We start from the raw sequence: 12,642 nt of genomic DNA, 5'->3' as shown, positions 1-12,642 counted from the left end.
TTTGATTTGTTACATACAATACAAGTACATACAATCTAGTCAATATCAGATTTTTTTTTTTTTTTACTTACCGTGAAGTAAAATCATAATAGTAATCATCATCGTAGTATTTGGTATTTTTGGTATTTTATTAGGATCTCCATTAGCTGTTGCAAAAGCAGCAGCTACTCTTCCTGAGGTCCACACAAAACATGAAACAATACAGAACATTAATAGACAAGAATAGCTCAAGGACAGAACTACATACATTTTTTTAAAGGCACATGTAGCCTACATATCAATACATACACAAACAATCTAGCTCAAATAGGGTAGGGGCGTTGTGCCGTAAGGTGTTGCTTTATCTGTTTTGTGAAACCAGGTTTGCTGTTTATTTGAGCAATATGAGATGGAACGGAGTTTCATGCAATAATGGCTCTATATAATACTGTACGCTTTCTTGAATTTGTTCTGGATGTGGGGACTGTGAAAAGACCCCTGGTGGCATGTCTGGTGGGGTAAGTGTATGTGTCAGAGCTCTATGTAAGTTGACTATGCAAACTAATTTGGGATATAACACATTAATGTTTCTTATAAAAAGAAGTGATGCAGTCAGTCTCTCCTCAACTCTTATCCAAGAGAGACTGGCATGCATAGTATTTATATCAGCCCTCTGATTACAAAAAAAATGGAAACAGGATGCACCTGAGCTCAATTTCGAGTCTCATAGCAAAGGGTCTGAATACTTGGTTTAGACATTTTTGCAAATGTATTAAAAACATATTTTAGCTTTGTCATTATGGGGTGTTGTGTGTAGATTGATGAGAAAAAACAAATGTAATACATTTTAGAATAAGGCTGTAATGTTAGAAAAAGTCAAGGGGTCTAAATACTTTCCGAATGCACTGTAGGTAAACTTGTTTTCTGGGTACGGGCTGTCGCCTTCAGCATTATGAGATCAAGTACAGGAGCAAAGAGGCTATAGTTGGGCCTGCTTTTTTGTATTTTTGGTTTTTGTACAGTTGAAGTTGGAAGTTTACATACACTTAGGTTGGAGTCATTAAAACTCGTTTTTCAACCACTCCACAAATTTCTTGTTAACAAACTATAGTTTTGGCAAGTCGGTTAGGACAGAAGTAATTTTTCCAACAATTGTTTACAGACAGATTATTTCGCTTATAATTCACTATCACAATTCCAGTGGGTCAGAAGTTTACATACACTAAGTTGACTGTGCCTTTAAACAGCTTGGAAAATTCCAGAAAATGATGTCATGCTTTAGAAGCTTCTGATAGCCTAATTGACATCATTTGAGTCAATTGGAGGTGTACCTGTGGATGTATTTCAAGGCCTACCTTCAAACTCGGTGCGTCTTTGCTTGACATCATGGGAAAATCAAAAGAAATCAGCCAAGACCTCAGAAAAGAATTGTAGACCTCCACAAGTCTGGTTCATCCTTGGGAGCAATTTCCAAATGCCTGAAGGTACCATGTTCATCTGTACAAACAATAGCCCGCAAATATAAACACCATGGGACCATGCAGTCGTCACACCGCTCAGGAAGGAGAAACGTTCTGTCTCCTAGAGATGAACGTACTTGGGTGCAAAAAGTGCAAATCAATCCCAGAACAACAGCAAAGGACCTTGTGAAGATGCTGGAGGAAACAGGTACAAAAGTATCTATATCCACAGTAAAACGAGTCCAATATCGACATAACCTGAAAGGCCGCTCAGCAAGGAAGAAGCCACAGCTCCAAAACCACCATGAAAAAGCCAGACTACGGTTTGCAACAAAGATCGTACTTTTTGGAGAAATGTCCTCTGGTCTGCCATCATTATGTTTGGAGGAAAAAGGGTGCCGCTTGCAAGCCGAAGAACACCATCTCAACCGTGAAGCATGGGGGTGGCAGCATCATGTTGTGCGGGTGCTTTGCTGCAGGAGGGACTGGTGCACTTCACAAAATAGATGGCACCATGAGGGAGGAAAATTATGTGGATATATTGAAGCAACATCTCAAGACATCAGTCGGGAAGTTAAAGCTTGGTTGCAAATGGGTCTTCCAAATGGACAATGACCCGAAGCATACTTCCAAAGTTGTGGCAAAATGGCTTAAGGACAACAAAGTTAAGGTATTGGAGTGGCCATCACAAAGCCCTGACCTCAATCCTATAGAAAATGTGTGGGCAGAACTGAAAAAGTGTGTGCGAGCAAGGAGGCCTACAAACCTGACTCAGTTACACCAGCTCTGTCAGGAGGAATGGGCCAAAATTCACCCAACTTATTGTGGAAGCTTGTGGAAGGCTACCCAAAACATTTAACCCAAGTAAAACAATTTAAAGGCAATGCTACCAAATACTTAAAGATTGTATGTAAACTTCTGACCCACTGGAAATGTGATGAAAGAAATAAAAGCTGAAATAAATCATGCTCTCTACTAAGTGGTGATCCTAACTGACCTAAGACAGGGAATTTTTACTAGGATTCAATTTCAGGAATTGTGAAAAACTGAGTTTAAATGTATTTGGCTAAGGTGTATGTAAACTTCCGACTTCAACTGTACATATTTGTCACCCACAATGAAATCAGGGAGCAGACTGTGGATCTGTCTCTGTCCGTTAGTATGTTCGTCACACACTATATCTCAGACAGCACTGGCCCGATTTTGATGAAACTTGGGTGATGTACAAAAATACACAGATTTGTCCAAGGGGGGTGGTTATAGTCATCAATTGAAATTCCAATATTACACTGATTGGCCCTAAGGGGAAGCTATAGTAATCAACTGAAATTCCAAACTTTTGAACAAGCATATCTCCTGTCCCGTTTTGAGCTATTGTCATGAAATTTGTTAATATATGCAGCCCCTCATGAGCAGCAAGTTTTTCATAAGGACCTATAAGCTCCGCCCTTTAGTTTTTCTGCTAATTCGACTTTTTGTCCCCACCAAACTTTTAAAAAGCATATCTCCTGCCCTGTTTGAGCTACAGTCATGTAATTTGGACATATATGCATCTCCTTATGAGAAGTTTCCCAAAATGACCTATATAATTTCAGTACTTATTTTCACACTTGCACGCGCACCACTAGTATACGGTATACTCCATATTAATACAAAAACTAGAAACTAGTTGCTTGACAAAGACCTTACCATGCCAGCCCAGGACCTCCACACCCCTCCACACCCCTCTTTGCTGGCATAAGCCTAATTAACATAAATGTGCAACTCAGACTTTTTTGCAAGTACTTGATATTAAACTGAACAAAAATATAAACGCAACATGTAATGTGTTGGTCCCATGTTTCATGAGCTGAAATAAAGATCCCAGAAATGTTCCATATACGCACTGAAATCTTGTTTACATCCCTGTTAGTGAGCATTTCTCCTTTGCCAAGATAATCCATCCACCTGACAGGTCTGACATATCAAGAAGCTGATTAAACAGCATGATCATTACACAGGTGCACATAAAAGGGACAATAAAAGGCCACTCTAAAATGTGCAGTTTTGTCACACAAGACAATATCACAGATGTCTCATGTTTTGGGGGAGCGTGCAAAAACTCATTCTGATTGGATGGGTCTGGCTCCCCAGTGGGTGGTCATGGCTCCCAAGTGGTTGGGCCCATGCCCTCCCAGGCTCACCCATAGCTGCGCTCCTGCCCAGTCATGTTAAATCCATAGACTAGGGCCTAATGAATTTATTTCAATTGACTGATTTCCTTATATGAACTGTAACTCAGTAACATTGTTTAAATTGTTGCATGTTGCATTTTATATTTTTGTTCAGTATAATTTTAAGTGAGTCATCAAACGGTAAAGTAATTTCTATTGCCCTAATAACATCTTACATGTCTACATAGATACTTTTTGCGTAAGTGTAAATGATTGGATCAATGGAAATATTTCACAGTCAATTCATTGACAACAAACATTGTTACTATCAGTATAGTCCGGCAAGACAACTATCATTATAAATGTCCCTAGTCTGCCCATAAAAATGAATCCTGCTTTATATCATTGTATCTCCCTATAAAGAAGTATAGTCCATTCACTAACATACCACCCATAGTCAATGATCAACTTTTAATTTCCAGCAAGGGAAAAAATGTTATACATTTTTTTCTCTTACTCGTATGTTGGAATAATTGTTACTAATAGACACAAGAAGAAGCGCTACATCATTTGTGGGGGACAACATGTTTACTGTAGACTTGTTTTGTCACCATGAAGATATGAATAATCTGCTTGGACTGGCCGACCCAAGAAGTCAAGGCGGAGCTGGACCTGAATTCGGCAAGTTTGCTGTATCCTGGGCACATGTACACATGACAGTCCTCATACACAGATTTTTCAGACGCCCATCTTAAATCAGGTTGCAGACCAGTTAACTCTCTAGGAATTCCCATATGTACCTCCTAGCTTAAACTATTAAACCTTAATAGGAATACACTGTAGTGAACCAATCATTTTCCTGCTATAATCAGATTTTCATTCATTCAATGAATTACAGTCAGATTTAACGCTCACTTGACAGATATCATTGTGCAAAACCCTCATCTCCTTGGCCCATGTCAAACACACACTGTGGTCACACGTCACAGCAGGTCAAAAGCTTTATCCAGAGACCTAGTGCCCCACCCATCATTCCTGCTGCTTACAACTAAATCCTCCGCACATGTGCCCCAGCCCTCCCTCCCTGCATTACAGCTGGTCACCATGTCACTAGTACAGTGGAACTGTAGCTAATGTTACTAGTGACAGTGTTGAGGATGGGCTAGCCCAATCCCCAGCCCTAGCCCCATACCCAGCCCCATCCCCAGGCCCATCCTCCGGCCTGGCCAGTGTGGGCTATATGTAGGGAGGCCGCAGCAGTGGGGGCTAGTGGATGGGACAGCTCAGTGGCTGGCCAGTGAGGAGGCCTTAAAAGTGGGGGCTAGTGGATGGGACAGCTCAGTGGCTGGCCAGTGAGGAGGCCCTAACAGTGGGGGCTAGTGGATGGGACAGCTCAGTGGCTGGCCAGTGAGGAGGCCCTAACAGTGGGGGCTAGTGGATGGGACAGCTCAGTGGCTGGCCAGTGAGGAGGCCCTAAGAGTGGGGGCTAGTGGATGGGACAGCTCAGCTCAGTGGTTGGCCAGTGAGGAGACTCTAGCAGTTGGGGCCAGGGATGAGTTTCAAGAATTTGTCACATGCACAAGTACAGTGAAATGCCTTTCTTGCAAGCTCTAACCCCAACAGTGTAATAATGTATAACAATGTAATACTGAAAATAACAAGGTAGAACAAAAACATATACAAATAAGAATAAGAAGAACACGATAAGGTAAGTAAGCATAGCATATACAGAGTCAGTTCCAGTACAATATTTACAATGTGCAGGGATACTGTAGTGATGGAGGTAGATATTTATATTTGATATTTAACCTTTATTTAACTAGGCAAGTCAATTAAGAACAAATTCTTATTTACAATGACGGCCTACCCCGGCCAAGCCCATGACGACGCTGGGCCAATTGTGCGCCGCCCTATGGGACTCCCAATCACAGCCGGTTGTGATACAGTCTGGAATCGAACCAGGGTCTGTAGTGACGCCTCTAGCACTGAAATGCAGTGCCTTAGACCACTGCGGCACTCGGAGCCCTGTATAGGGGTAAGGTGACTAGGCATCAGGATATATGATAAACAGAGTACAGCAGCGTATATGATGATTGTATGTTCCTGTGTATCTCAGTTGGTAGAGCATGGCACTTGCAACACCAGGGTTGTGGGTTTGATTCCCACAGGGGACCAGTATGAAAATGTATGCACTCACTACTGTAAGTCGCACTGGATAAGAGCGTCTGCTAAATGACTAAAATGTAAAAGTGTGTGTCTGTTTGTGTGTAGAGTCAGTATAAATGTGTATGCATATTATGTGTGTGTGAGCAAATGATGGAGTGAGTGTGTGTACAGTGAGGGAAAAAAGTATTTGATCCCCTGCTGATTTTGTACGTTTGCCCACTGACAAAGAAATGAGCAGTCTATAATTTTAATGGTAGGTTTATTTGAACAGTGAGAGACAGAATAACAACAAAATAATCCAGAAAAATGCATGTCAAAAATATTATAAATTGATTTGCATTTTAATGAGGGAAATAAGTATTTGACCCCCTCTCAATCAGAAAGATTTCTGGCTCCCAGGTGTCTTTTATACAGGTAACAAGCTGAGATTAGGAGCACACTCTTAAAGGGCGTGCTCCTAATCTCAGTTTGTTACCTGTATAAATGACACATGTCCACAGAAGCAATCAATCAATCAGATTCCAAACTCTCCACCATGGCCAAGACCAAAGAGCTCTCCAAGGATGTCAGGGACAAGATTGTAGACCTACACAAGGCTGGAATGGGCTACAAGACCATCGCCAAGCAGCTTGGTGAGAAGGTGACAACAGTTGGTGCAATTATTCGCAAATGGAAGAAACACAAAAAAACTGTCAATCTCCCTCGGCCTGGGGCTCCATGCAAGATCTCACCTCGTGGAGTTGCAATGATCATAAGTACGGTGAGGAATCAGCCCAGAACTACACGGGAGGATCTTGTCAATGATCTCAAGGCAGCTGGGACCATAGTCACCAAGAAAACAATTGGTAACACACTACACCGTGAAGGACTGAAATCCTGCAGCGCCCGCAAGGTCCCCCTGCTCAAGAAAGCACATATACATGCCCATCTGAAGTTTGCCAATGAACATCTGAATGATTCAGAGGACAACTGGGTCAAAGTGTTGTGGTCAGATGAGACCAAAATGGAGCTCTTTGGCATCAACTCAACTCGCTGTGTTTGGAGGAGGAGGAATGCTGTCTATGACCCCAAGAACACCATCCCCACCGTCAAACATGGAGGTGGAAACATTATGCTTTGGGGGTGTTTTTCTGCTAAGGGGAAAGGACAACTTCACCGCATCAAAGGGATGATGGACGGGGCCATGTACCGTCAAATCTTGGGTGAGAACCTCCTTCCCTCAGCCAGGGCATTGAAAATGGATCGTGGATGGGTATTCCAGCATGACAATGACCCAAAATACATGGCCAAGGCAACAAAGGAGTGGCTCAAGAAGAAGCACATTAAGGTCCTGGAGTGGCCTAGCCAGTCTCCAGAACTTAATCCCATAGAAAATCTGTGGAGGGAGCTGAAGGTTCGAGTTGCCGAACGTCAGCCTCGAAACCTTAATGACTTGGAGAAGATCTGCAAAGAGGAGTGGGACAAAATCCCTCCTGAGATGTGTTCAAACCTGGTGGCCAACTACAAGAAACGTCTTACCTCTGTGATTGCCAACAAGGGTTTTGCCACCAAGTACTAAGTCATGTTTTGCAGAGGGGTCAAATACTTATTTCCCTCATTAAAATGCAAATCATTTTTGACATGCGTTTTTCTGGATTCTTTTGTTGTTATTCTGTCTCTCACTGTTCAAATAAACCTACCATTAAAATTATAGACTGATCATTTCTTTGTCAGTGGGCAAACATACAAAATCAGCAGGGGATCAAATACTTTTTTCCCTCACTGTATGTGTGTTGGGATATCAGTGTGTGTAGTGTGTAGGGCCCTGTGAGTGTGCATAGACAAAGTGAAAAGTAAGAATAAAATACAAAGGTCAACTCAGATAGTCCGTGTAGCTATTTAGCAGTCTTATGGCATGGGGTTAGAAACTGTTCAGGAGCCTGTTGATGTCAGACTTGATGAACCGGTACCGCTTGCCGTGCGGAAGCAGAGAGAACCATCAATGGCTTGGGTGGTTGGAGTCTTAATGATTTTCCGACCCTTCCTTTCACACCACCTGATATAGAGGTCCTGGATGGCAGGGAGCTTGGCCCCAGTGATCTACTGGGCTGTCCGCACCACCCGAAGTCACGCCATGCAATCGAGGGCGGTGCTGTTGCCATACAAAGCAGTGATGCAGCCAGTCAAGATGCTCTTAATGGTACAGCTGTAGAGCTTTTTGTGTATTGGAGGGCACATGCCAAACCTTTTTAACCTCCTGAGGGAGAAGAGGAGCAGTCATGCCTTTGTCACAACTGTGCGTGTGTGTGTGGACCATTTTAAGTCCTTAGTGATTTGGACACTGAGGATCTTGACCTGCTTGACCTGCAGCCCCGTTGATGTAGATGGGGGCATGATCACCCCCCTGTTTTCTGTAGTCCACGATCAGCTCCTTGGTCTTACTTAGGCCCTAGCAGTGGGGGCCAGTGAGGAGGCCCTAGCAGTGGGGGCTAGTGAATGGGACAGCTCAGCTCAGTGGCTGGCCAGTGAGTAGGCCCTCATCAGCATTCGAGGCATGCTGTCACCTGTGTGGAGGATGGGAGGGAAAATAAATGAGTCTGCAAATTCACTGATTTGGTGCAGAGAGGCAAGTGAGGGGGATAATAGCTTCTGTAGAGATGGAATGAATGAAACTGGTTAAAATAGGGGGATACTTGGGAGGAAGAGGCCTGATGGAAAAGTTGAATATATTAGGTTATCATTGTGCAAAGCAGAATCTAGTTTGGAGCTAAAATGTGATTCCAATGTCATACTTGTGTGATTTGGTATATTTAGTTGTCATTACTTGTTATTTGACTGTTCAAGTTTGAAATAGGAATGTTTCTAATGAATACTGCATGCTGTTTGTTGACTCATGATAAGTCATTCATAGACTCATCATTCAACCGTGCATGCGTGTGCGTGCTTTTGCAGTGTGTTCGTATGTGCTTGCGTCTGTGAACACTGCGTGCGTGTGTGTGTGTGACTGCATTTGCGTGCATGTGTGCGTGCTGTGCTTTCGTTTGTGTGTGGGGGATGAGTGACCTGCCAGTGTTGCCGAGGCCGTCCTCCTAGCTGCCATCATTAGACTGAGGGGTCAGCTGAGAGGGCAGGGGGCACCCTCAGCCCTGCTTGTGTCAGTTGACCTGCCTGTCAGCACTGCCATGTGGGAACAGAGCTGCCGAAGCAAAACTCCCTTATCATCTCCCTGATAACATATTCAGACCCATGCACCGACACAGCTACATGTTTGGTTAAAGTACGTAACAGCAATGACAAAACATCTACAAGCATTCATTTGAAATGTATTTATTCAGCCTTTATTTAACTAGGCAAGTCAGTTACGAACAAATTCTTATTTTACAATGGCGTCCTACCCCGGCCAAACCGTCCCCTAACCCGGACGATGCTGTGACAATTGTGCACTGCCCTATGGGACTCCCAATCATGGCCGGTTGTGATACAGCCTGGGATCGAACCAGGATCTGTAGTGACACCTCTAGCACTGAGATGAAGTGCCTTAGACCACTGCGCCACTCAGGAGCCCTTTTTACGGGACGACGGATTTGTTTAGCCTGCATGCTTCTATGAGTGTAGCGTGTCTATTATACACAGATCAGGACAAAAGACTCGCTGGCGCCTTGATCATCAATGCAATTTTGTCAAGCGCTTTTTGTGACCTTGCGTCAGGCAGTCTAAGGCACTCCATGGCCTGCTCTAAAGGCTGCCCTCTGCTGTATCTTAAGGGTCTGTGCGGGTTAAGCTGTGGCAATACACTCAACAGCTCAAAGGTAGGAAAAGCCTTCCTCTCTCTGTGTCAGATCTAACTGCCGCTTTGAATAATACATACGTAGTGTGTAAGAATCAATACCTGCCAACGTCCTTATATAATTTCATACAGTTACAGTCTTTAGGCTACCAGTCTGTCCTGTATGAGCCTGGAACATAGTGATTACTCTCCTCTCCTGTCACTATGTATTGGTTGAGTTTTCATTTCTCTTCACTATGATCCAATTGTTTGTCATGTTTAGTAGATCTTTGACAGTCCAGTTTATACTCTGTCTTTTCTCCATTGGTTCTGCGGGGCACCGGTGACTGTTTGCACAACAAATATCAGTCAGTCAATGCTCGTTAGCAGAGAGGCCGACAGAAAGAGAGCCCAACGGCTGTATTACTCAACCTGTTCCATCGCAGATGGATGTTGCCTTGATTAATTTTAAATGTTGCTACGACAATGGCCATGTTTACATGCACACCAGTATCCTGTTATTATTCGGGATACTCAAGTATTCTGTTTTTGAGTGGATGCATATAAACATCATATGCCGTTTACAATAACCCGAAATAAGCTCGTATCCCAGTTTTGAGAAACCCGAATAAAATCCCTGGGATAGGCTGATCTTATACGGGATACTGTGGCATGTAAACTGTTGTTTTTCGCAGTCTGTGCAAGCTGTTTCATATAGTATCACCAAGTGTGGTCACTGACTGTAGGCCTCACATGTAGCCTATTATAATATTAACTCCTGCAGAATGAAGTGTTTCTCAGGAACAGGAGTGGAGAAATATGATACATTTATTTATTTAATCTTGAGGAAATGTGAATGCGTGCTTAGCTTTTTTTCAGCGACATAAAAGCTGACAGTATTTAACTTTCAACCAAAATATGCATCCAAGTTGTGTGTACAGTGAGGGAAAAAAGTATTTGATCCCCTGCTGATTTTGTACGTTTGGCCACTGACAAAGAAATTATCAGTCTATAATTTTAATGGTAGGTTTATTTGAACAGTGAGAGACAGAACTGAAATACTATCATAAACATGTTGGATCGTTTTTACAGCTTTTCATTTCCGTAAAACCGGGCGAAAAACTGATGTCATTTGGAAATTTTGCACTGAAATCTCCCCGGTCCCTAAACATCTTTGCTCCGCTAGAGAAGCAGAAATGAAAGAGAACTTTACTGATGTCAACTATATTGTTGATGATGCATTCATTCTATTGATTTATGACATTATTCTGGTGAGCAAGGCTTTATTTAGTGTTCTAGAGCATCAAGTAATGACTGAAGACAAATTTCCTGTATCTAATTATAGAAAGGTTTACCTAGCAAATAGCCTACCTAATGTCGGAAAGATTTGGATCTATTTCATCCTGTGTGTCCTTCCTACAGAACTCTGGGGAGGAGGAGGGAGTGTCGCGGGTACGAGTGACCACAAGGAGGAGCCCTCAGAAGGTGGAGCGTGTGTCGGTGCTGGTGAGCTGCTCCCACATCGAGACACCAAAGGTCAGTCACCCAGGGGTCAAATGAACGCTCCTTAACGTAAAAGAGCCCAAAAAAGTTTCACCCAATCAGTGTCTCTCTGGCATATCCTTTCTCAGCCTGCTCAACGAGTCGTCACAGGGCTGCCCTTAACGTCCTGAGACGTTTGTTATTTTTCATTAAGCTCAGTGACCTTATGAACATATTAATAATCAGAGGGCATTACAGCGCATGCATCACACGGACTCACAGAACTATCCCAGCGACTCAAATCAGTGATATCAGTTGTGATGACATAACCAACATAGCCTTTAGTACAATTCATCCTAATGTTGATATGAGAATATTCAGAATTGTTGTAGATTTTGCTGGTGTGGATTTCTGAAATTCAACATATATTTAGCATTTTTGATATTTGGGAAGGTTGAGGCTGAAACATTGCTTAGTTTGGGTTCATTATGTCAAATAAGGAAGTGGTAAGCATGTTGACAGCTGTTTCAAATCAATATGTCAACACTGGGCAGATAATGGGGCCTGGTATTTCATGGTATTTAGCCTCTTGTAACTTGGCATGCTGTCATATTTAAAAATTTATGTTTGTCAGTTTAGACTATGTAAATTATGTAAATCATGCATGTATGATGAATCATCAAATATTGACAATATGATTATACTGTATATCACTGTCATTTGTAGTGGGCCACGATACCTTAGAATGAAGGGTTGGGACTCACCTGCTATCACACAGCCCCTGTGTCTGTCTGTCAGGGAAGGAGGGAGGGAAGGGCAGGCCTCCTGTCCATGTTCCCTACTACAACAGTACAGTACCATGGCATGCCTTGTTTTCACATGCCTTCCCAATCACAACATGCCCAGCGGCACATGGCAGCAGAATGCCCGCAGATGCTGGCTTTTCAGCTGAGCTGAGAACTAGTGCAAGGGGCTGCTGGAGGGGGCTGCTGCCTGGGTTGAGACACGGTGATACAGGATCACTGTTCTCGTATGATAATGTAATATCTGCATAAAACCACTGTGACAGTACAGTTAGACTCAATGGTTTTCAGTGAAGAGCTGGGTCTGGATAATATGGAGCTGGGTGTGTGTAGTGTTGAGTTCCTCTCTCTCGCATGGAGAGAGGGAGGGAGCCGAGGAGGTGGCAGGGGGAGGGTAGGGATGGAGTGAATGAGCGAGTGAGGAAGGAATAGAGGGAGAGAGTGGGGGAGGATGGAGAGAGCTAGGCGAGGGCCGCTGCAGTGCAACGCGCAGTCAGAGCTGGAACGGACACCCAGAGCTCAGCCTTCCCCAGGTTGCCATGGAAACCACATTCCTCCTCCTGCCTGCATCCCTACAGACTGTTCTGACTCTCTCTCTCTCTCTCTCCATTTTTCATTCCTTCTTTTACATCTCTCTTTTATTCCCAGTCATACTATAGACACACAGATGCATATTAAAAGATGTACATCTACAAATGATGCTGTATTTAGCATGGATCACATGATTTAGATACATTGCTTCGCTGCAGAGAATTAAATGCATAAATATACGGATGTGATTCTGCATTCTCATACATGGATACACACACATTATTTCTCTCCATCTTTCTTTCTTTCTTTCTTTCTTTCTTCAT

At 43.1% G+C, this 12,642-nt stretch overlaps 1 protein-coding gene across 1 annotated transcript in view; it reads left to right on the top strand.

Moving 5' to 3' along the window:
- The window catches only part of LOC106604729 (disks large homolog 3), a 141,554-nt gene that overhangs the window by 29,037 nt on the left and 99,875 nt on the right, over positions 1–12,642 (top strand). The window contains exon 4 of the mRNA XM_082975177.1: positions 10,926–11,039. Within this exon, the coding sequence (XP_082831303.1) occupies positions 10,926–11,039 (114 nt within the window). The remainder of the gene's footprint in view (positions 1–10,925; positions 11,040–12,642) is intronic.

This window comes from Salmo salar, chromosome 05 (genome assembly GCF_965601325.2).
Source record: "Salmo salar chromosome 05, fSalSal1, whole genome shotgun sequence".
Taxonomy (NCBI): domain Eukaryota; kingdom Metazoa; phylum Chordata; class Actinopteri; order Salmoniformes; family Salmonidae; genus Salmo; species Salmo salar.
Note: the sequence above shows the minus strand (reverse complement) of the source record. Positions and strands in the feature narration are given on the sequence as shown.